Consider the following 22,658-nt stretch of genomic DNA (forward strand, 5'->3'; position numbering starts at 1 on the left):
AGAGGTGGTCTCCACAGGGGACCGGAGAGGTACGTGATGTCAATGCCCCTTTTTGAACCTCCGGCCCCAGCTCTGCCTTCTCCGGAACCACCGACACCAACGCCACGAGGACCTCCTCATTCCAGAGTTTAAGCAGATTGAGGTAGCACCCCACCCCTGTCTGTTTGCCTCACCTCGTAGTCGATGTCCCCGACTCGCTGTGTGACCTCAAAAGGTCCTTGCCACTTGGCGATCAATTTGGAGCTCAACGTGGGCAACAGTACGAGTACCTTATCTCCCGGTGTGAACTCCCTAAGGCGCGTACCCTTGTTGTACAGGCAGGCTTGCCATTCTTGGGCCTGCCGCAAATTCTCCTGGGTTAGGTGTGTGAGCGTGTGGAGTTTTGCGCGCAGGTCCATAACGTATTGAATTTCGTTCTTACTTTGTGAAGGTCCCTCCTCCCAATTTTCCCGCAGCACGTCTAGAATGCCGCACGGCTTACGCCCATATAATAATTCAAACGGGGCGAACCCCGTGGAGGCTTGGGAAACCTCTCGCACTGAAAACAACAAGGGCTCGAGCCACTTATCCCAGTTACGTGCGTCCTCACTTACGAATCTTTTCATGATATTCTTGAGGATGCGATTGAATCGTTCCACTAAACCGTCCGTTTGTGGGTGATACATGCTGGTGCGGATCGGCTTAATCCCCAATAACCCATACAGTTCACGCAGTGTCCGTGACATAAATGTGGTGCCTTGATCAGTCAGAATCTCTTTCGGGATTCCAACTCGGGAGATAACGCGGAAGAGCGCCTCTGCAATACTGCGTGCTGAGATATTGCGCAGAGGCACTGCTTCCGGGTATCGTGTTGCATAGTCCACCAGAACTAATATAAAGCGGTACCCTCGTGCTGACCGATCTAATGGCCCGACGAGATCCATCCCAATCCTTTCGAACGGGGTCTCGATTAATGGTAGAGGGCGCAAAGGCGCTTTTGGAATGGCCACTGGATTTACTAACTGGCATTTGCGGCACGCCGTACACCACCTACGAACATCGCCGCGAATTCCCGGCCAATAGAATCGGGCCATTATTCAGGCTAGTGTCTTATCCTGCCCTAAGTGTCCAGCCATGGGATTAAAGTGAGCCGCCTGGAATACCAATTCCCGGCGGCTCTTTGGAATCAAAAGCTGCGTGACTCGCTCTTTAGTTTGAGTGTCCTGCGTCACTCGGTATAACCTATCCTTCATAATCGTGAAGTAGGGGAAGGACGGGGTGGCGTTCGGCTGGAGCGTTTGACCATCGATTACTCTCACTTGGTCAAACGCATGTCGCAGAGTCTCGTCTCACGATTGCTGTAATGGGAAATCTGCGAGGGATTCCCCAATAGAGAGAGGAGGGGCCGGCGGCTCCTCACTCTGATGCAGCGATGACGTAGACGGCTCTGTGACAGCTGCTCCCGCCAAAGCGACACCGGGACCTCCCCCTGCTAAATGGCAGGACCCACTCTCTACTAAGCGTGTCATTAAATCCCGAAATCCTGGCCAATCAGTCCCCAAAATTAGAGTGGGTCAGGCGAGGATTAACAGCCGCCTTCACTATAAATTTTTCCCCTCGGAACAAAATGTGGACTGACACCAAAGGGTAGCTGTGAACGTCCCCGTGCACACACAACACCTTCACCCCCTGTGCTCCCCCCAATGCCTCGTTTTGCACCAGGCTTTGGTGAATTGAGGTTTGATTACAACCAGAATCCACCAATGCCTGATATGTATCCCCTTGAATACTCATCAGTATGTGATACGCTCCGGCCCGATCGAGGGTGGCTTCTGGCGCGTCAGGGATCCGAACCACCGCGCCCACCTCCATTGCCGTGCACTGCTGTTGAAGGTGGCCCGATTCCCCGCAGCGCCAGCAAACCGGCCCAGGCTTCCTCTCTGCACCGGTGTTCTGGGGCTCACTCACCTGAGGGGGGGGAGAGACAGACACAGAAGGGAGAAACGGGAGGGCACTGCGGGTGCGGCAGGCCGGCAGGGGTGGTGCCGGCCCCCGCCTCTGCAGTGGTGGAATGGGGCGAGGACGGGACACAGGAGGAGGGGGAGAGAGAGAAGAGGAGACAAGAGAAGAGGCGGTCTGCTGTCCTGCCGCCGGAACAGCCGCCAAATGGTCCTCTGCCAGCTCGATGGCCTGATCCAGCGACGCCGGGCGGTGGCACTGGACCCACTCCGCGGTTCCTGCTGGCAAGCATGCGACGAACTGCTCCAGCACCACCTGATCGACGATCTCCTCGGCGTCACGGTTGTTGGCCCTCAGCCACCGCCAGCAGGCATCCCGGAGTTGCTGGCCAAATGCGAACGGCCGGCCGACTTCCTCCAAGTGCAAGGCGCGGAAGCGCTGGCGCTGCTGTTCCGGTGTGCGCCCCACGCGCTGGAGGACGGCCCGACAGAGGTCCGTGTAGGCCAGCTGGCGGTCGGCGGGGAGCTGTAGCGCGGCCAGCTGCGCCTCTCCCGTTAGCAGGGGGAGGAGGCGCGCCGTGCGCTGCTCCATCAGCCACCCCGAGGCCTCTGCGACTTGCTCGAAGTGCGTGATAAAAGCTTCGGGGTCGTCCTGCGGACCCATCTTGGTTACGGTGAGGGGGGACGGGCCTGCGGTGGGAGCGCTGGTGGACCCCACCGACGCGAGGAGGTGCCGGAACGCCTCCTGATCTTCTTGCTGGGCCAGCACCAGGGCCTCAAAGCGCCGTTCTTGTTCCTTTCGGAGGGTGACTATCGCCTGGTGCTGGCTTTGCTGGGCCGTGGCGAGGGCGTGGACCAGGTCGGCGAACGGGGAGGACTCCATGGGGCTGATCGGCTGCTGTGCTCCACAAATTGTGCCCGGGTTTCAGCACCACTGTAGCGGTTCAGTATTGGTGGGTGGAGCACAGAGGACGGCAGGACAGAGATCAGGTTCAAAATAGCGTTTATTGCTAGACTTTTCAGTGTAACAATACTTCACTCGAACAGACACACACACACACGCACACAACTGGCGTCTTGTTCAGGGGTGAGCTCCTCTGCTCTCTGCTCTCCCTGCCTAAATAGGGCGCGGTCACTGGGAAGACACACACAAACACAGGTTAATTGGAGTCAGGTGTAGTGATTCTGCCACTTACCTTCCCTGACTCCGCCCTCCTGTCACAGACTGGCGCTTGACCACGCCCCCGCTGCCACAAACACATAAGAACATTTGTGACAAAGTGTGACATATGAAGGTCAGTAGATCATAAGCAGCAGAAAGAGACACTTCAGCTGCACGAGATCACAGACAGACCATGGGCTATAGTGGGTACTGACCTCTTTAGTTTTGAAGGCAGAGATTATCTGATAACAGTAGACTACTTTTCCAATTTTTAGGAAATTGATTACCTCCCAGATACAATGTCAAGCACAGTTATCAGGAAGTTAAAAGCACACTTTGCCAGACAGGGGATTCCAGATGTTGTCATTTCTGACAATGGGCCCCAGTATTCCTCCAGAGAGTTCAAAAAATTCAGCCAAAAGTGGGAATTCACTCACATTACTTCCTCACCTGGCTACCTGCAAAGTAACGGGAAAGCAGAATCAGCCATAAAGACAGCCAAGCGGTTTATGAAGAAGGCAAAGATGTCTGGACAGGATCCATACCTGTCCATACTTGATCATAGGAACACCCCAACACAAGGGCTGAATGCAAGTCCAGTACAGAGGCTCTTGAGTAGACGGACAAGGACTCTGCTGCCCATCAAAGAGAGCCTTTTGAGGCCAAAAGTGATGCACATCAAAGAAGGGCTCATACTTAACCAACGAAGACAAGCAAAATATGACAATCGTACAGCAAAGGACATGGACACACTAAAAGCTGGGGGCTGTGTGCGAGTTCAGCCACTTGAGCCAAACACAACCTGGAAGAGAGCAAGGGTGATGACCCCAGTGGGCCATAGATCCTACAAAGTGGAACTGGACTCCGGCAGTGTCCTGAGATGGAATCGCCACCATCTCCAGCTAGCCATGGACACTGAGACAGTTACTCCAACACCAACAAGGCCTATGGATACAGGAGAGACACAGGTGCCTGCACAGGACACTGGTAACAATCACAGTGTTACTACAAGGTCTGGACGTGTAGTTCAGAAACCTAGGTACCTGAATGACTTTGTATGTAACTGAGGGGACGTTGACATGGAAAAAAAATGCAAATGAAAGAGAATGGAGAAAATGTTAAAGGAAATATATGTGTTTTATAATGTGAAAAGGAAAAAAAAATTCCTGGACTTTCATACTGTAATGTTATTTGTTTATGAAAAGCTCCACTATATAGAGAGTATAATTTAGCTGTTTGAAAGCTATGGGTAAGTTTGCACTTTATATCCAGAGGATGTTGTATTTGTGAATATGAATAGTGTTTAAGGAGTTGACACAAAGATATTCTGCTGTCATTTAATTTGAGAGGAAGACTGAAAAAGAAAGAAAGAGAAAATGAAAATTGTTTTTCTTTCACTGTTGTTTATTTTGTTTAAAAGAAAAGGGATGTAACAATGGGATTGTTTCATACTGTTGTTTACACACGGACTGCATTAGGAGGCACCGCAAATGCGCAGTTGTTGTACCTGCGATGAGTAGAGACTGCATTGTACTAAAGAGTGAGTTACGGAAGTGTTTAATAAAGTTCCCTGTGAGTAAGGGTAATACTCAACCGTCCAGTTTGTATAGTCAAGAGAGGACAGAACAAACTGAAACAACCTGGGCCATCAGGAGAGTAAACCAAAGTAGGGAAGATTAATATAATACTAGTGCAATCTACTGGAAAACAATAACCTAAATGTTGCACAAACAGAAAGGGAAAAGTAACAGTCTATACCTAACTAAACTTGCTGTAAACTTTAAGCAGTTTTGTGAGTTTTATTCAATTCAAGTTCAACCAAATTTAATATTCTCATTGCAGTTTAATATTTAAATTTAATATTTTCATTGCATTTTTAGTAGCTCCTTTTTTGTCTCAAGTTCACACCAGAAATATGCCAAATCAGACTCAATGTTGAAGAACATTTTCATTTACTGTTAGACACTGGTGCCAGTAGCACTAATCCTGTATGCACCCTGTGTACATTTTTTAAAACGATTTTGTTCTTTTTTTAACATTCTATCTTGAAAATAAAATTGTGACAACTGCAGATCATGTCAGTAACTCGAGCATAAGTAAAGCGAACACACCCAAGGAGGCAGTGATGATTTCATTGGTCAACATCATATGTTGCATTAAAGGGGCTATTTGAAAGAGAGAGGGCTTGTTTTTTGAGCAGGAGCAGAGCAAATTTGTATGCAAGCAGGGGCTATTTGAGAGAGAGGGTGGGTTTTGAGGGAAACTATTGCACAATCTGAACTTGAAACCCTGAATATCTCTCTCTCTCTCTCTCTCTGAGCTACTTGACTGTTTGATTTAAGAGCTGACCATAATTGTCCGACCGTCAGTCAGCCTGTCTATTAAAGGGTTAATTAGTTGTGAGCAGCGAGGTATTTGGACAGAGGCCAAAGTACTGAAATATAGATGAGCGTTTCCCCTGCTTCTCCTCCTTTTAATTTCGGGGCTCAAGTTGGACTGAAGTAGGATCTAAGTGCTTTGACTGTTTTGGATTTTAGTAAGTAGACAGACTAATATTATGTGAATATTTATTTGTGAGGAATGTCTTCTGGCCATAATTGTGTAAAGTATAAAATTAGACAAAGTGTTTGTTAAGAGACTGGTCGTGAGGAGTCATGTAGGATTGTGCTACAGATTAGTAATTGATAGCCATTTAATATATATATACATACACACACACACACACACACACACACACATATATATATATATATATATATATATATATATATATATATATATATATATATATATGTGTGTGTGTGTGTGTGTGTGTACCGTGTGTGTGTGTGTGTGTGTGTGTATATATATATATATATATATATATATATATATATATATACACACACACGCACACATATAAATATATAAATAATTGTCTAAATAAATTGTGTCTAAAAAAATACATTTTATATTATATAGGATATTATATGGTTGCACAAAGATATGAAGTTTATCTTCTTGTGTTTGAGAAATATTTCACTTGTTTGCTCATTTCAATGTATACTGAAATATACATTCACCACTTGAAGATAAACTTCATATCTTTGCATGACCGTATAATATCCTATATAATATTTATTTATTAAATTGCCTTATAACAGGCAATTTAATAGTCTGTAGCCTGATCTATTTTAATATACACAAGGTTGTATATTGGTATATTACTATTTATCCTTTATTTTTAAGTTCGTTTCTTAGACAAGGATATTTTTTTAAGCTTGTTACCTTGTTAACAGTTTTGGCGAGAATCTCCCGCCTTCTTCAGGAAGAAGGCGGGAGATTCTCGCCGAAACTGTTAACAAGGTAACAAGCTTAAAAAAATATCCTTGTCTAAGAAACGAACTTAAAAATATTTGTAATAGTTAGACATAATGAACATCCACTACGTACTATTTATCCTATCCACATTCACTGGACATGAGCAATCACGTGCTCTGATTGGTTACTACTAGGCTATCAGCTCATATACCGTGAGTAGAGAAAAACAAAATGTTGAAGCATATTGCTGAACCAACCGAGGATGAAATAAAAACTCTTCTCAGAAACAAAACCCCCCAAATTATCAAGTATTTAAAAGAAACGGAAAGAGCTAAAAGAATATAGTTTTTCCTCCAATATCTCATGTTCCACACTCCAGCCCAGTTGGTGGCAGTATTTTCACCTTTAAGTTGGTTTGACAACTGCCAAAAAAAAAACCCTAAAGAAGAAGAAGAAACCCCCCACCGGTAGAAATGTTAACTTTATTGTGAATAATGCCGCTTTTCCACTACCAACGCGGCTGAGTTGGGCTGAGCCGTGCCGTGCTGAGTTGGGCTGAGTCGAGCTGAGCAGGGCTGTTGGAGTTGCATTTCGACTACAACCGCGCTGAACCATGCTGGCTGGAAGTGGGTGGACACATTGGGTGGAGTTAGCGAAAGTGGGTGGACGTCACGTGATGTCGTTAGGCGGCGCAAACAGTGACATCAGTGACCTTTTAAGCGGTAGTCTCACGACCCGGATAGTAAACAATAAACATGGAGGACATGGAGTCGTTAGTGTTGCTGGTCTTGGCGCTGTGGCTTGTTGTCACCGACAACGCCAACAGATACTGGCAAGAGCGTATAGATGAGGCGAGGCGCATAAGGCTTCAGAAATTCTCGTAATTCATAATTCTTCTTCTTTCGGGTTTATGGTGTTTACAGATCCCAGCGTGCTCGCGGGGCGTGTGTGGGCATATGAGGACACTCTTCCTCACCAATCAGTGCACAGGGGAGTGTCTCCTCACGCCCCTAGCCCCACTCGGCTTGGTTTGGCTTGCTTCAGCCCCACTCCAAAACCGTGCGAGTTTTGGGTGCTGAGTAGGGCTGAAGCGAGCTGAGTCGTGCTGCTCTGAGGTAGTCGAAACGCGAGCCGTGTCGGGCTGAAGTGAGCTGAAAAAGGGTAGTGGAAAAGGGCCATAAGATGCAGCAGTCAGTGGATGCTGTCCAAAAGTGGGTCCTTGAATGGGGATTTAGAATTTCTATAGATAAGACTAAAACAGTATTTTTCACCAGGAGGATTACTCCTCTAGACTTAAAGTTGAAGATATCTGGCACAGAGTTAGAAAGAGTCGATTGCTTCAAATATTTAGGCCTATGGTTTGATAAGAGGCTAACCTGGTCTGTACATATACAGAAGATGATTGAAAAATGTAAAAAAGTTTTAAATGTGATGCGATGCTTGCACGGGGTGGATTGGGGTGCAAATAGGCCAGCCATGAAAACTATTTACATTAGCCTCATTAGATCTGTATTTGACTATGGGTGTGTGGCTTACAGATCTGCATCTAAGTCACTCTTAATGAAGTTGGATGTTATTCAACATAAAGCTTTGAGGTTATGTTGTGGCGCTATGAAAACTACCCCAGTTAATGCAATTCAGGTTGAGATGGGTGAAATGCCTCTTCATATCAGGAGGGATCAGTTAACTCTGGTTTATTGGGCTGACCTTAGAGGGCATAAGGAAGATCATATAAGTTATTCTTCTTTAATTCACTGCCAAGAGAGAGATAAGTCTACGCGCCTCGTTGGCTATCAGCTCATGTATGACTCAATTTCGTGGAATAAGTGTTAAATGGAGTTTATATTAATAAAACTTAGAAATATCGAACAGAACAAACTGTAATCCTTTCTACATTCTTAAGTATGCATGCATGAATTTTATGATTGTGACTTCCCCAGGAAGTACTTTTAAGTATTTGGATGACTATAAAGATTCAAAATGTGTCCCGTAATTAATTCTATAAATTGCATTAGACTAATTTAACCCATGTAAAGTGAAGTAATGATGCCGTAACTTGGATATCTTAATGTTTGGTTACATTTCTAAATAGCTTAAAATTGCAATCTGTGTCTGTGATGCTTAACATATTGTAATGCAAATCCATCACATGAGCAAGGTGTTGTCGTCACCCCCCCCAATCATGTGTGTAGAATCATGGCTGGTTTGGAGAAGCTACGCGTAGCTGTGGTGGGTGCAGGAGCGGCGGGTCTGTGCGCTGCGCGTCACTTCCTTGCACGCCAGGACCTGTTCACACCGCCGGTGCTGTTTGAGATCACAAAGCATGTGGGCGGAACTTGGGTTTACGAAGAGCGCGTGGGCCACTACGACAATGGTCTGCCCATCCACAGCAGCATGTACAGGGACCTCAGGTGAATGACTTCTAGTGTTGTCTCCATATGTTTTTTTCGACCCAGGTGGAAAGAGGTGGCAAAAGGTCTAATTATGGTTGAATGTCTGATTTTTTTCATTGTTGCAAAATAAAGTCACATAATGACATTCACTGGTTTTCCATTATACTTTCTCTTTAATTCATAATACTGAAGGAATTTGTGGGGTTTTTTTTTTTTAGTTCTACAGCAATCATTTACATCACCATTAGCTAGATATGATTCATGAAATCCCTTCAAAATATGATTTAAGGTCATTGTATGCCACCCATGTGGTCACACTATTATTGTCTCTTCGAACTATACCTAGATGTCTACATATTAGATTAGATTCAACTTTGTCATTGCACATGTCACAGGTACAAGGCAACAAAATGTAGATTGCATCTAACCAGAAGTGCATAGCAGTAAATAACATTGGTGTGATATATATAAATATAAATGTACAGGAATTACAGGGTATGGAATGATATAATGATATGATAGATATTTACAGTATATTCAAAATGTGCGATATAAATGAACTGTAGTGCAATGGTATGGTACATAGATATTTGCAGTATATATAAAACACGGTATGAATAAACAGTAGTGCAAATAGTGATAGTGCAATGAAGTCAGTTCAAGTCAATTCAGTTTGTTTGGGGGGGTGTTGATGAGAGTGTGGGGGGGCATGGGGGGGCGGAGTTCAGCAGTGAGACAGCTGAAAGAAAAACTGTTCCTGAACCTGGTGGTTTTGGTCCGAAGGCTCCTGTAGTGCCTTCCAGAGGGCAGGAGAGTGAACAGTTTGTGTGCTGGATGGCAGGAGTCTTTACTGATGTTTATGGCTCTCCTGAGACATCGCTTCCTGTAGACATCCTCAATAGCAGGAAGTGAGGCTCCCACGACACGCTGGGCGATCTTCACCACCCTCTGCAGTGCCTTCCGGTCCGAGAAAGAACAGTTCCCATATCAGACTGTAATACAGTTGGTTAGGATTCTCTCAATGGTACAACGGTAGAAGTTCACCAGGATGTCTGAAGAGAGGTGGGTTTTCTTCAGAGTCCTCAAGAAAAAGAGAAGCTGGTGAATCTTCTTGACCAAGTTGGAGCAGTTGGTTGTTCAGGTGAGGTCCTGTGAGATGTGGATCCCCAGGACTTTGAAGCTGGTCACACGCTCCACTGCTGCACCGTTGATGTGGGTGTGTGTGTGTCAGCATTCCTCCTGAAGTCCACGATGAGCTCCTTGGTCTTATTGGTGTTGAGCAGCAGGTTGTTCTCGCTGCACCACAGAGCCAGGCAGTCCACCTTCTCCCTGTAGGCTGACTCATCGTTGTCCTTGATGACGCCTATCACTGTGGTGTCATCCGCAAACTTGACGATGGTGTTAGTGTAATGTACAGGTCTGCAGTCATGAGTAAAAAGGGAGTAGAGGAACGGGCTCATCACACAGCCTTGTGGTACGCCGGTGTTTAGGATGAGGGTGGAGGAGCAGTGATGGTCTAAACGAACATGTTGGGGCCTGTTGGTCAGAAAATCCAACAACCAGTTGCAGATGGGAGCACTGATGCCCAGATCTGTGAATTTGGTGATGAGCTTAGAGGGGATAACAGTGTTAAGTGCTGAACTGAAGTCTATGAACAGCATTCTGGCATATGTGTTGCCATTATCCAGGTGCGAGAGGACAGAGTGCAGTGCTAGGGAGACTGCATCTTCTGTGCTCCTGTTCTTGCGGTAGGCAAATTGATGGGGTCCAGGGTGGGGGGGAAGACAGGATTTGAGATGTGTCAGGACCAGCTGCTCTAAACACTTTGTAATGATGGGGGTGAGTGCTACTGGATGGTAGTCGTTGAGACATGTTGGAGTGGAGTGTTTTGGTACTGGCACGATGGAGGTGGTCTTGAAGCAGGTCAGAACAACAGCATGGGCCAAAGACATGTTGAAGAAGTCCATCAGGACCCCCACCATCTCCCCAGCACATGCTCTGAGCACACGTCCGGGGATGCCATCAGGGCCTGCAGCTTTATGTGGATTGATCCTGCTCAGCACTGCTTTAACATCAGTGGGGGAGAGTGTTAGGGGTTGGTGGTCTGTAGTCAGCCTTGCCCTGGATGCAGACTCCTGGTTGTCCTTCTCAAACCAAGCATAGAAATTGTTGAGCTCGTTGAGAAAGGAGATATCAGAGGATGGGGGGGAAGGGTTGTTGGACTTGTAGTCGCTGATGACCTGAATGCCTTGCCACATACGTCGAGGGTTGGAGTTGGAGAAATGCTCCTCAACCTTCTGTTTGTTGCAGTGCTTGGCCTTCTTGATGCCATGCTTCAGGTCAGCTCTGGCTGTACTGTAAGCTTGTACATCTCCTAATCTGAAGGCAGTGTTGCGGGCTTTCAGCAGTAGACGGGCATTTCTGTTCATCCAGGGTTTCTGATTTGGGTACAAGGTGATCATTTTCTGGGTGGTGATGCTGTCTGTGGTGGTGGTGATGTGGTCCAGTACAGAGGAAGCGTAGCTCTCAATGTCTGTGTAGGAGTGACAGGTTGCTTGAACGGCTAACATATTCCAGTCTGTGTGTTTTGAATTGGTCCTGCAGCACAGAGTCTGTCCCCTCTGGCCACACTTTTATTGTCTTCATTATGGGTTTCACAAGTTGGATGAGTGGTGAGTACTTAAGGCCAATTTATGCTGACAATCCAGTCCTCGCAGATGGCGTCACAGATAGCGTCTGCGAAGCCTCCCCCCTTCGCAGACGCTCTGCACGCACCTCCCAAAAATTGTGACCACCGCAGACAGCCTCGCAGACAGCGTCGCAGACAAGAGGACTCTGATTGGTCCACTCTACATCCACTGTACACGCACTTCCGCTTCCCTACTTTCCCGGTTTGGTTTGTTTTCACGACCGCCATTTTTAAAAACACGAGCGAAGATGGAGCAGCACGAAGAGCGGTTGATCGAAGTGAGGAAGTACGATCAAAGTGCGGACTCGTCCAGTCGCCATTGTTGTTGGTGTTGAATGACCTGTTGCTCCTCAGTAACCGGAACACTCCACTAACCACACCCACCTAGAGATATCGCGACTTCGCGCCCCCTTGCGTTGTGGCGGTGAATAACATCGCGCACGCCTATTACTCCCTGCTCAACGATAAATTACAACTGTCTGCGAAAAGCTATCTGCGAAAGCCTTGTCGCAAGAGCATGCAGAGCCCCTTAGGGGTGAGAAACAGAGAAAGGTGATCTGACTGTCATATATGGGGGAGGGGTGTAACTTTGTAAGCTCCAGCTATGCTGGAGTAAACATGATCCAGTGTCTTATTTCCTCTTGTGGTGGCACGGTGGTGTAGTGGTTAGCACGGTCGCCTCACAGCAAGAAGGTTCCGTGTTTGAACCCAGTGGCCAGCGAGGGCCTTTCTGTGTGGAGTTTGCATGTTCTCCCTGTGTTTCCTCCGGGTGCTCCAGTTTCCTCCACAATCCAAAGACATGCAGTTAGGTTGACGTGGGGCGGCCTTGGGCTGAGGTGCCCTTGAGCAAGGTACCTGACCCCTGACTGCTCCCCAGGTGCTCTGGTGTGGCTGCCCACTGCTCTGAGTGTGTGTGCTTGTGTTCACTGCTTCAGATGTGTTAAATGCAGAGGATGAATTTCACTGTGCTTGAAGTGTGCATGTGACAAATAAAGGTTTCTTCTTCTGACATGTTGATGTAGTCTGGGAAGTACTGTCTTCAAGTTGGAGTGATTAAAGTCACCCGCAAAAATAAAGGCAGCCTTTGGTTGCATTTCCTGCTGTTTGCTAATGGCTGCATGCAATTCTCCCATTGCAAGCTTAGCATTAGCGTCTGGTGGTGTATATACAGCAGTAACAAAAACTGATGTGAGTTCTCTTGGGAGATAAAAAGGTCTACATTTAACCATATTGCATGAGAACTCAAACAATGCATCATCATTTCCCTGGTAACATTGGCAAATTGGCCTTTATGTGTTGTGCATGTTTTGAAAACTTTCTTTTTGTTAAAAAGGCATTATTTTCCCCATTTGGCAGAACCAATATTCCCAAAGAGGTCATGTCATTTCCTGATTTCCCCTTTGCAAAGCATCTTCCTTCATTTGTCCACCATACAGAGGTGCGCAAGTACCTTGAGCAATACTGTGACCATTTCCGTCTTTGGGACCACATCAGGGTATGATTTCAGCACAATCTTTCCCAGTCATTTTGTGTGTGTCAAGTGTGCCAAGCAAGTATATCATTTATAAATCAAATAGTCATTTATTTATTTGTCCTTTTCCACATTAAAGGTAGACTGCCTTTCAGATTTTTCAAGTGTAGGTTATAAAAAGAATTTTCCCTGACACCCAATTAGTTTTGTTTAGTGGACCAAAAGCTACTGAATTTGAATCACGGACTTCCAATTTTATTCGGTTTTTTTTCTAATAGAACAATTAATGAATTTAGGGCCATGTGCCCCTAAATTCTCCGCTATTTTTGCCTGCTTTACCATGACCCAATTCAAGATATTACGTCATGTGGTGGACTTTCCCCATTCGCACAAGGCATTGTGGGATACAAATTTGAAACAGGAGAGGAAAATGGAGGATGTGAGTGTGCGAATGAAACGTGAAAAACTGACTACAGTCACAGAAAGTGAGAAGAAAAGATGTTATGTTGTGAAGGAAAGGAAACGCAGGACGAAAGTAATAAATATCGGCGGTCAGCGAGCACCTCGGTGTGATCAGCTGTTCGCTTGGCGACAAAATGATATAACTGTGTCAGTGCACAGTCAGGGTAAACCTGCGCATGCACATACGGACTTCCTCTGTCTGCTTGAAGCAAGTGATTTCATGCACATTATTTGCTAGGGAATCCCTTCAAATTAAATAACTTCCCAGCCACAGAATGACCTGATATTTTGTGAGATATTACAGAAATAAACATATATCACAATGACCAAATTTTAGAGGGAACTAAATTTCACTGATTTTTTTAAATCGAAAGGCAGTCTCACTTTAAGTCCATCCTACAAGCAATGTGCAGAACTACTTGCCTTTTTATTGCATTATTTAATAAAAAAAAAGTCTAATTTGTACAGTGACTGCGTAAACAGTCTTGCACTATGTATACTTGCACTTCTGAAATCCCCCTTTTTAGTTTGGCATGACTGTGGATGCAGTGGACCCAGTAAAAGTGAAGAGTGGCTGGAAAGGTTTGGCATGGGACATCACCAGCAGTGATAGTGTGGACCGGAGCAAATCCATTAAAGAGCGCTTTGATGCTGTTATGGTGTGTAATGGGTGTGTATAACCTTTCTACTTTTATGATGTGCCTAAATGCATACCAAACCTCAGAGTGATAAAATGGTCAAGCATAGACGATGATTTAGATTAAAGGCAAATGATATTTCACTAATGTTTTCTAAAATGCAATATATTTTCTTTAGAGCAAGATAAAGTTAAGATAGAATTGTCTTTTTTAAATGAAGCTATGAGGTATGACTTATAAAGATATCAGCAAATGAGAACAGATTGTAGATGAGTGCTAAAATGGTTGTGGCATGGTTGTAGTCATGTCAGACATACAGATAGTTTTAGAGCAAAGGTTGATCAGTTTTCAGTTCATCAAATACAATGGCAGAGAAGACTTATCTTCTGTAATCCTTTTCAAACAAAGTTGTGCTTGTGGACAAAATTGTACATGTGTTGTTGCTCCATGTTCTGTAACAGACATTCAGTTCTCATGCATTGGGCTCATTCAGCCTTCAGCTTTAACAATCAAATATGTATTGCTTTACCGTTATTTTAAATCTAAGACTACTGGGAATGTCAAACAAGAGAACTATTTCGCAAAATGGCAACTCTTAGTTGTACTAAAATACCTATTTGTTTCCACTGATTTTAAACACTAGACATTTCTATGATCCATACATCCCTGCTATACCTGGACTGGGGAAGTTCAAAGGTATGTGTACCCCCCTGTTATGAAAGAAAACATGTGTTCATGCTGGATTTTTGGTCCCTGAATATTGCCATCTTTGCTTAGTGAGTTCTTGGAATGACACAAGGCCAGTTACTGACCAATCAGAATTATGATCAAGGCTTTGATGATTTGAAGCAATATCCACAGTCTTATCATATTGCATACAGTTGTGGTCAGAAGTTTACATACAGTGACATGAATGTCATGGCAATATTTGGGCTTTCAGTAATTTCTTTGAACTGTTCTTTTTCTGTGGCAGAATGACTGTACAGTATACATCTTTAATTTAAAAAAACACTAGAATTTGGTGCATAAGTTTTAATTTTCTTTGGGTTTTCTGAAATCAACACAGGGTTCAAATTATATATAGAAGGTCAAAAATTTACATACACTCACTTAGATGATTAATTCAGAGGTGCTGAAACTTCCAAAATGTCTCTTATCTTGCCAAGGCCGAGGTCTCTTAACTTCCTGTTAGTGATCATGATTGACTACGGCTAGTAGCTTCTCTGTGGCTTCATAAAAAGGGTTTGTTTACAGCACTCATTGGATTGACCCACACACAGTAAAATGGGAAAGTCCAAGGAGCTCAGTACAGATCTGAGAAAGAGGATCGCAGATGTAGACATCTCCAGAATGTCTCTTGGAGCCATTTCTAAACAACTGCAAATTACAAGATCAGTTCAAACAATTGTATCCAAGTTATTGTGAGGTGTAGTCACTTTGCCAAGCCATTTTGCTTCAAGAAAACCCAAACTGTCACCCTCAGCTGAAAGGAAATTGGTTTGGATGGTCAAGAACAACCTGGGAACCACCATGGCACAGCCCTGCCATGAACTGGAAGCTGATGGATCACTGTCTACAGTTCAGATCACCATGGACTGAGAGGCTGCTATCCAAGAAATAAACCCCTGCTCCAAAATTGACACCTTCAAGCTTAACTAAAGTTTGAAGCTGACCACATGGACAAAGAAAAAGCCTTCTGGAGGATAGCTGTATGGCCAGATGAGACAAAGATTGAGTTGTTTGGCCACAATGACCACCATGTGCAGAGGGACACTGTACTAGCTGCTAGTGGTGGTAGCAGCATCATGCTCTGGGGCTGTTTTGCTGCCAGTGGAACTGGTTCATTGCACAAAATGGATGGAAATAATGAAGAAGGAGGACTACCTCAGAATTCTTCAGCATAAACCATCAGAAACTTGAACACGACTTGGGAGTTACAACAGGACAGTGAACCCAAAAACGCATCAGAGCTGGTTGTGGAGGATAAAGCAGGCTAACATTAAGCTTAAAACAAGTCCTGACTTCAACCCTATTGAAAATATATGGACCATGCTTATAAGTCAAATCCATACCAAGAAAAAAAAAACTAATTTAATTGAACTCTACCAATTCTACCATGAAGAGTTGTGAAATATCCAACCAGAATTCTGCCAGAAGCTTGTTCATGGTAAACAAAAATGTTTGGTCAAGGTGAATCTTGCAAAGAGACATTTTACCCAAATATTAGGTGTGCTTTATGTATAATTTTGACCCTGTGTTGATTTCAGAAAACCCAAAGAAAATTAAAACTTGTGCACCAAATTCTCGTTTTTTTTTTTTAAATTAAAGATGTATGCTGTACATTCTGCCACACAAAAAGAACAGTTCAAATAAATTACTGAAAGCCCAAATATATTGCCATGACATTCATGTCACTGTATGTAAACTTCTGACAACAACTGTACCAACTGGCCTTTGATCAGTTCTTAGAAGTGAAATTCTGGCAATAGACCAGCATCTGTAATTGAATGTTTAAAGTCAATATAGCACACAAACATAACAGATGTTTGATTAATGCTGTACTTTTAAAAGCTTCTGTTTATTTGCATGGTTGAGTCTGTTTTGTAAAGAGAATGTCTGTCTGAAACTTGTATAAAACAAAACAAGTGTTGCCAGGCAAAACAAACCTTGCCCAGTAGCACTTATGATGAATATGAAGGAAGATATCGCGGAAAAAAAATAGGTACCCTATGGGTACATGTGGCTATTGCTTATAAATAAAATTGTTTTCTGGTCCCATGTCCATACAGTAAATATAGCATATATCAGTTAGGTCCATAAATATTTGGACCGAGACAACATTTTTTTAATTTTGGTTCTGTACATTACCACAATGAATTTTGAACAAAACAATTCAGATGCAGTTGAAGTTCAGACTTTCAGCTTTAATTCAGTGGGTTGAACAAAATGATTGCATAAAAATGTGAGGAACTAAAGCATTTTTTTCAACACAATCCCTTCATTTCAGGGGCTCAAAAGTAATTGGACAAATTAAATAATTGTAAATAAAATGTTCATTTCTAATACTTGGTTGAAAACCCTTTGTTGGCAATGACTGCCTGAAGTCCTGAACTCATGGACATCACCAGACGCTGTGTTTCCTCCTTTTTAATGCTCTGCCAGGCCTTTACTGTAGCGGTTTTCAGTTTGTGGGCCTTTCTGTCTGAAGTTTAGTCTTTAACAAGTGAAATGCATGCTCAATTGGGTTGAGATCAGGTGACTGACTTGGCCATTCAAGAATATTCCACTTCTTTGCTTTGATAAACTCCTGGGTTGCTTTGGCTTTATGGTTTGGGTCATTGTCCATCTGTATTATGAAATGCCGACCAATCAGTTTGGCTGCATTTGCCTGGATTTGAGTACACAGTATGTCTCTGAATACCTCTGAATTCATCCGGCTGCTTCTGTCCTGTGTCACATCATCAATAAACACTAGTGACCCAGTGCCACTGGCAGCCATGCATGCCCAAGCCATCACACTGTCTCTGCCGTGTTTTACAGATGATGTGGTATGCTTTGGATCATGAGCTGTACCACACCTTTGCCATACTTTTTTCTTTCCATCATTCTGGTCAAGGTTGCTCTTGGTTTCATCTGTCCAAAGAATGTTCTTCCAGAACTGTGCTGGCTTTTTTAGATGTTTTTTAGCAAAGTCCAATCTAGCCTTTTTATTCTTGAGGCTTATGAGTGGCTTGCACCATGCAGTGAACCCTCTGTATTTACTTTCATACAGTTTTCTGTTGATGGTAGATTTGGATATTGATACACCTACCTCCTGGAGAGTGTTGTTCACTTGGTTGGCTGTTGTGAAGGGGTTTCTCTTCACCATGGAAATTATTCTGCGATCATCCACCACTGTTATCTTCTGTGGGCGTCCAGGTCTTTTTGCATTGATGAGTTCACCAGTGCTTTCTTTCTTTCTCAGGATGTACCAAACTGTAGATTTTGCCACTCTTAATATTGTAGCAATTTCTCGGATGCTTTTTTTCTGTTTTCGCAGCTTAAGGATGGCTTGTTTCACCTGCATGGAGAGCTCCTTTGACCGCGTGTTTTCTTCACAGCAAAATCTTCCAAATGCAAGCACCACACCTCAAATCAACTCCAGGCCTTTTATCTGCTTAATTGAGAATGACATAATGAAGGAATTGCCCACACCTGCCCATGAAATAGCCTTTGAGTCAACTGTCCAATTACTTTTGGTCCCTTTAAAAACAGGGTGGCACATGTTAAGGAGCTGAAACTCCTAAACCCTTCATCCAATTTTAATGTGGATACCCTCAAATGAAAGCTGAAAGTCTGGACTTTATGTCCATGTCCATTATATAACTATAATTTGAATATGTTTCAGTAAACAGGTAAAAAACCAAAATTTGTGTCAGTGTCCAAATATATATGGACCTAACTGTGTGTGTGTACTCTATGAGGAAGTAGCCACAAAAATGAAGCATAGTTCAAAAATGAACAATTTAAAAATCAAAGAAGTAAAATATACCAAGTGTCTGTACTTTATGTTATTCTACTCTTACCTCTTAAAGTTTTTGAAACTGAAGCCTCAGAACCGAGGCTGACATACACATGCTGTCGCCATGACTGAAACTCTTATTTCCCGGAAATGGCCCGGCACTAGAGCTTAGTGGAACGCATTTTCCCTCTGCAGTAAGCAAAACATGTCTGAAAGTGATTTCTTTAGTCCGTTTATTTTGAATGGAGAGCCGAATTGTATACGCTTACCGCCTATTTTAATCGGAACACGTGTATGCGCATGTGCAGTGCACGACTGTTACACTCTTACATTCTTACAGCACGATGACATAGTGGCTAGTGCCTCTATATGAGGCACTAGCCAGAACAAAAACGATTTTGACCTTTTTGGTGACCTTGACTGGATGACCCTCAAAATGTTGGAGGTTCTATTTGAGACCAATGCCCATCTGTCCTGAGAGTTTCATGAAGCTTGATCCAGCTGTTTTCCTGTAGTATCTTTAATAAAAAACAAACAAACAAAGAAACCCGACCGAAAATAATACCTCACCCCCTGATGGACTCTGTCCCGGGCGAGGTAGCAAAATAAAAACCGTTCATGTCAATTCATTTAGGTTTATTCTGTCTTTTGATAGATGCATATTTTAAATTTATTTCATGTATAATTTATGCAGGGTAACTAAATACATTTTGGAGACCAGGACTTATGTACAGTGTTGTATGATGTATTGATTTTTGACAGGGATGTTGATGCATAGCCATGATTATCGGAGTGCAGAGCCCTTTGCAGGCAAATCAGTGCTGGTGCTCGGTGCTGGTCTTTCTGGGCTGGACATTGCCATGGAGCTCGCCAACGTCAATGCTAAGGTCTTTCACTGCATTCTTTCATCTGTCCATCTCTGCCATGTTATTATACCAAGGGAAGCATCAACATGTTAATGTGGTTTCATGTGTGTTAATTGTTGTTTTCTCTAGAAATGTCAAGAATGCACATGTTTATAAGACTTGTTTAAAAGATTCAGCCACCTTGTGTGACAGACTATATATCCTCCAATCAGGTGATTCTAAGTCATGGTCAGAAGTCCCTGACTTGCCCCATGCCCCGAGGAGTAGAGCAGGCTCCTCCCGTAAGTAAAGTGTTGGAGGATGGCACTCTGGAACTTCAGGATGGAAAGCAAGCAAAGCCAGAGGTGTTTTTGCTCTGCACAGGCTACAACTTCATCTTCCCCTTTCTGAATGAGCAAATTGGCGTGCAGGTGAAAGAACACTTGGTCTATCCTCTCTACAAGTTTCTGATACCTCCTGCCTATCCATCGCTCTTCATTATAGGCATCTGCAGAGCCATTTGCCCCTTTCCACACTTCCACATACAGGTAAGCCACATATACTCTCATAGCCAAGAAGCTGTTGTAATTTTGGTAGCACCACTTATTTTATCTTTGAGCAATGCTCTGTTTGAAGGGTTTGTCAAAAATAATTTTGACATTAACACTGAGTGTCTCTAGTGTCTATGGCAGTACTAATGAAAAGCAAAACCTGCATATTTTTTGTCACACGGACCACTAATCAATGACAAAATGTGACTCTTCAATATCTTAACTATAGTATTCTAGTGTTGTATGAGATATGGCTTTGAAGGTTATTAAGAGTGTAAAGATGACATTGGTTTTCAGTTTTAAGTTTTGTTTGTACAAGACCCTGTCATTCTGACTTTCACATTTTATTTTGTTCTCTTGCTACTCTTCCAGTCTCAGTTTGCCATCTCAGTGCTAGATGGCTCATTTTCTCTCCCCTCACGTGAAGAAATGGAAAAAGACATAGAGTTGGACATGGCTGCTCGTCAAGCTCGTGGTGTTGCCACTCGACATATCCTAAAACTGGACTCTGAACAGTGGGCCTATAATGACCATTTAGCTCACTTGGGTGGCTTCCAACCCCTCCCTTGCTACTGGAGCAACCTGTATGAGTCTAACAAGGTTTTCCGTGCCCACGATATGCTCAACTACAAAACCTACAACTATAGTGTACTCAGTGAGACTGAGTGGATGGTGCAGAATCTGCAAGGACAGCAGCTGCAGAAACCACAACTTAAGCATGTATAAATAGATCAGTGAAGAGGTTTACTAAAGACCCTTCAGTTGAAAATGAATGTAATTTTTTGCTATATTTGATTTACAGTGTCAAATTATTAAAATTGACACTGTAAATCAAACAGCACAGAGTGCCATTAAAGGTCATAGGCAAGGGTCGGAGATGGAACGTAGAATATCAACTTTGTTTTCTAGAAGAACGACCCAAAAAGCAATTCAGTCTTCCTGGTGTCTAATTTGCACCCTAAAATTGAATAAAACGATTAAAATATGCTGGTTTGCGCAAGTTGCAAAGGTTTGTTTACATCTCACTTATGCGCACTTTTACCGCCAGGGGACAGTCGTTGTGACGTCATTCAAGGCAAACAGACCGGGAGCAGTTCTGTGTTTACTTGCAAACCGAGGACACGTGTACGGACTTTGGTCGTGAGACGTTGTGTAAAATGTCTGAAAGCGATAGCGATTTTGAAGTAGGAACTCTCCAAATTGAATATCGAGAGGTGAAACCATATATGTATGAACCTATGGCCGTTGCGAAGCAATCAGTGAATGTGGCACACTGGTTTGACCGTGCAGCCTCAGAACCGGACAGCGACTCGGCCGACTCTAATCACGGTGACCCCAGACCTCAACAAGACTCGTGCCCAAATGATTTATCCTGGTAATTATGATAAATTCTTACTTTCGTTGTAATACTAAATAAGAGCCTTTTTGAAGAATAATTAAACCGCCCTCCCTAGTGGATATAGGTAACAATTACTTGACAGTGCACCAGTAGGCCACATTAGCCTGCCATCCACGGCATTATTCTATTTATAGCCTACTCTAAGCTAGGAAATATCCCTTTGTCTCATTTCCACAATGATTGTACAGGATCCCTCAGGATTCTTGACTTGTCAATTGTAAGCAAAGGTAAAAATGTTTACCTCCAATCTTCTCCTTTTTGCTGGTCCATTTCTTCTTTGACTGCTTGATTTTGTTTCACGTGCACAATCTACTCTCTCCGCCTCTTCTCCTCTTTCGGAAAAAGCCAACCCTCTGGTTTCACGCGCACAATCCACTCTCTCTGCCTCATCTCCTCTTCCGGAAAAAGCCAATCCACTCTCTCTACCTCTTCTCCTCTCTCGGAAAAAGGTAAAAACTTCTTCCTGAACCGGTCCCGTTGTTACAGTTCACTGCACAACAATAAGGCATGGTTTTTCTTTGGAAATTCCCGAATGCACGTCTGCACTCAAGCCAAATGGCAATGCAAGTAAACGGAAGTGAACTCAACTCAAGAGGTTTCTTTGTCTTGAATGACGTCACGCGCCGAGTAGTCACGAAAATCGCTGAACAGAAATTCGCTGCGATCCGCACTAACTTATTAACAATACTTCTTGGGACCAGAAGAAAATTACAGAGGGTTTTTTAACATATAAAGTTTCAAATGTGCATAAATTGAAAACCGTTGCCTATGATCTTTAATAAAAGAGTGAGCATCACATTAATAATTCTTTCTACCATTAAACATGATCTTAACTTTTATTATGGTTCTAAATAACTGGGCCATATATATATATATATATATATATATATATATATATATAAAACTAAACAAATAAATAAATAGGGTTCAGTTTGTGTTCTAACTTTACTTATACTTTCCAGCTCATGGTGCTTATACATATTCATGAATGAAAACGATCAAAAGGCTATACATTTTGTTGTATCGTTGATTCAAGCAATTCACTAGTTACAGACATGTATTGTTGCATGTATTGTTTGTGTCAAACAATAAAGGCATTATAATGTTTATTAGGCAGTCTTGCAGGGGAGAAAAGTAATTGTGCATTTTTTTTTTAAGCAGCCAAGAAGGAAGTGACAGCAAGCTAACTAGACTTATAAACAACAAATTTCAGAAATGAATGCAAAAAATCAAGCAGAACTTTATACTTACTGTTTATTTACAATCATTACAAGTAACACCTACAGTAAAGCTCCAAGTGATTCTGACTG

General features: G+C 43.3%; 1 protein-coding gene across 1 annotated transcript in view; it reads left to right on the forward strand.

The window, feature by feature from the left end:
* The window catches only part of zgc:77439 (uncharacterized protein LOC378987 homolog), a 42,181-nt gene extending 19,724 nt beyond the window's left edge, over nucleotides 1–22,457 (forward strand). Inside the window, exons 2-8 of the mRNA XM_060935716.1 lie at nucleotides 8,592–8,810; nucleotides 12,838–12,976; nucleotides 13,942–14,084; nucleotides 14,696–14,748; nucleotides 19,316–19,440; nucleotides 19,632–19,946; nucleotides 20,322–22,457. Coding sequence (XP_060791699.1) covers nucleotides 8,596–8,810; nucleotides 12,838–12,976; nucleotides 13,942–14,084; nucleotides 14,696–14,748; nucleotides 19,316–19,440; nucleotides 19,632–19,946; nucleotides 20,322–20,675 — 1,344 coding nt within the window. The 5' untranslated portion in view covers nucleotides 8,592–8,595 and the 3' untranslated portion in view covers nucleotides 20,676–22,457. The remainder of the gene's footprint in view (nucleotides 1–8,591; nucleotides 8,811–12,837; nucleotides 12,977–13,941; nucleotides 14,085–14,695; nucleotides 14,749–19,315; nucleotides 19,441–19,631; nucleotides 19,947–20,321) is intronic.
* The last annotated feature ends 201 nt before the right edge of the window (nucleotides 22,458–22,658 follow it).

Source organism: Neoarius graeffei, chromosome 1, assembly GCF_027579695.1.
Source record: "Neoarius graeffei isolate fNeoGra1 chromosome 1, fNeoGra1.pri, whole genome shotgun sequence".
NCBI lineage: Eukaryota > Metazoa > Chordata > Actinopteri > Siluriformes > Ariidae > Neoarius > Neoarius graeffei.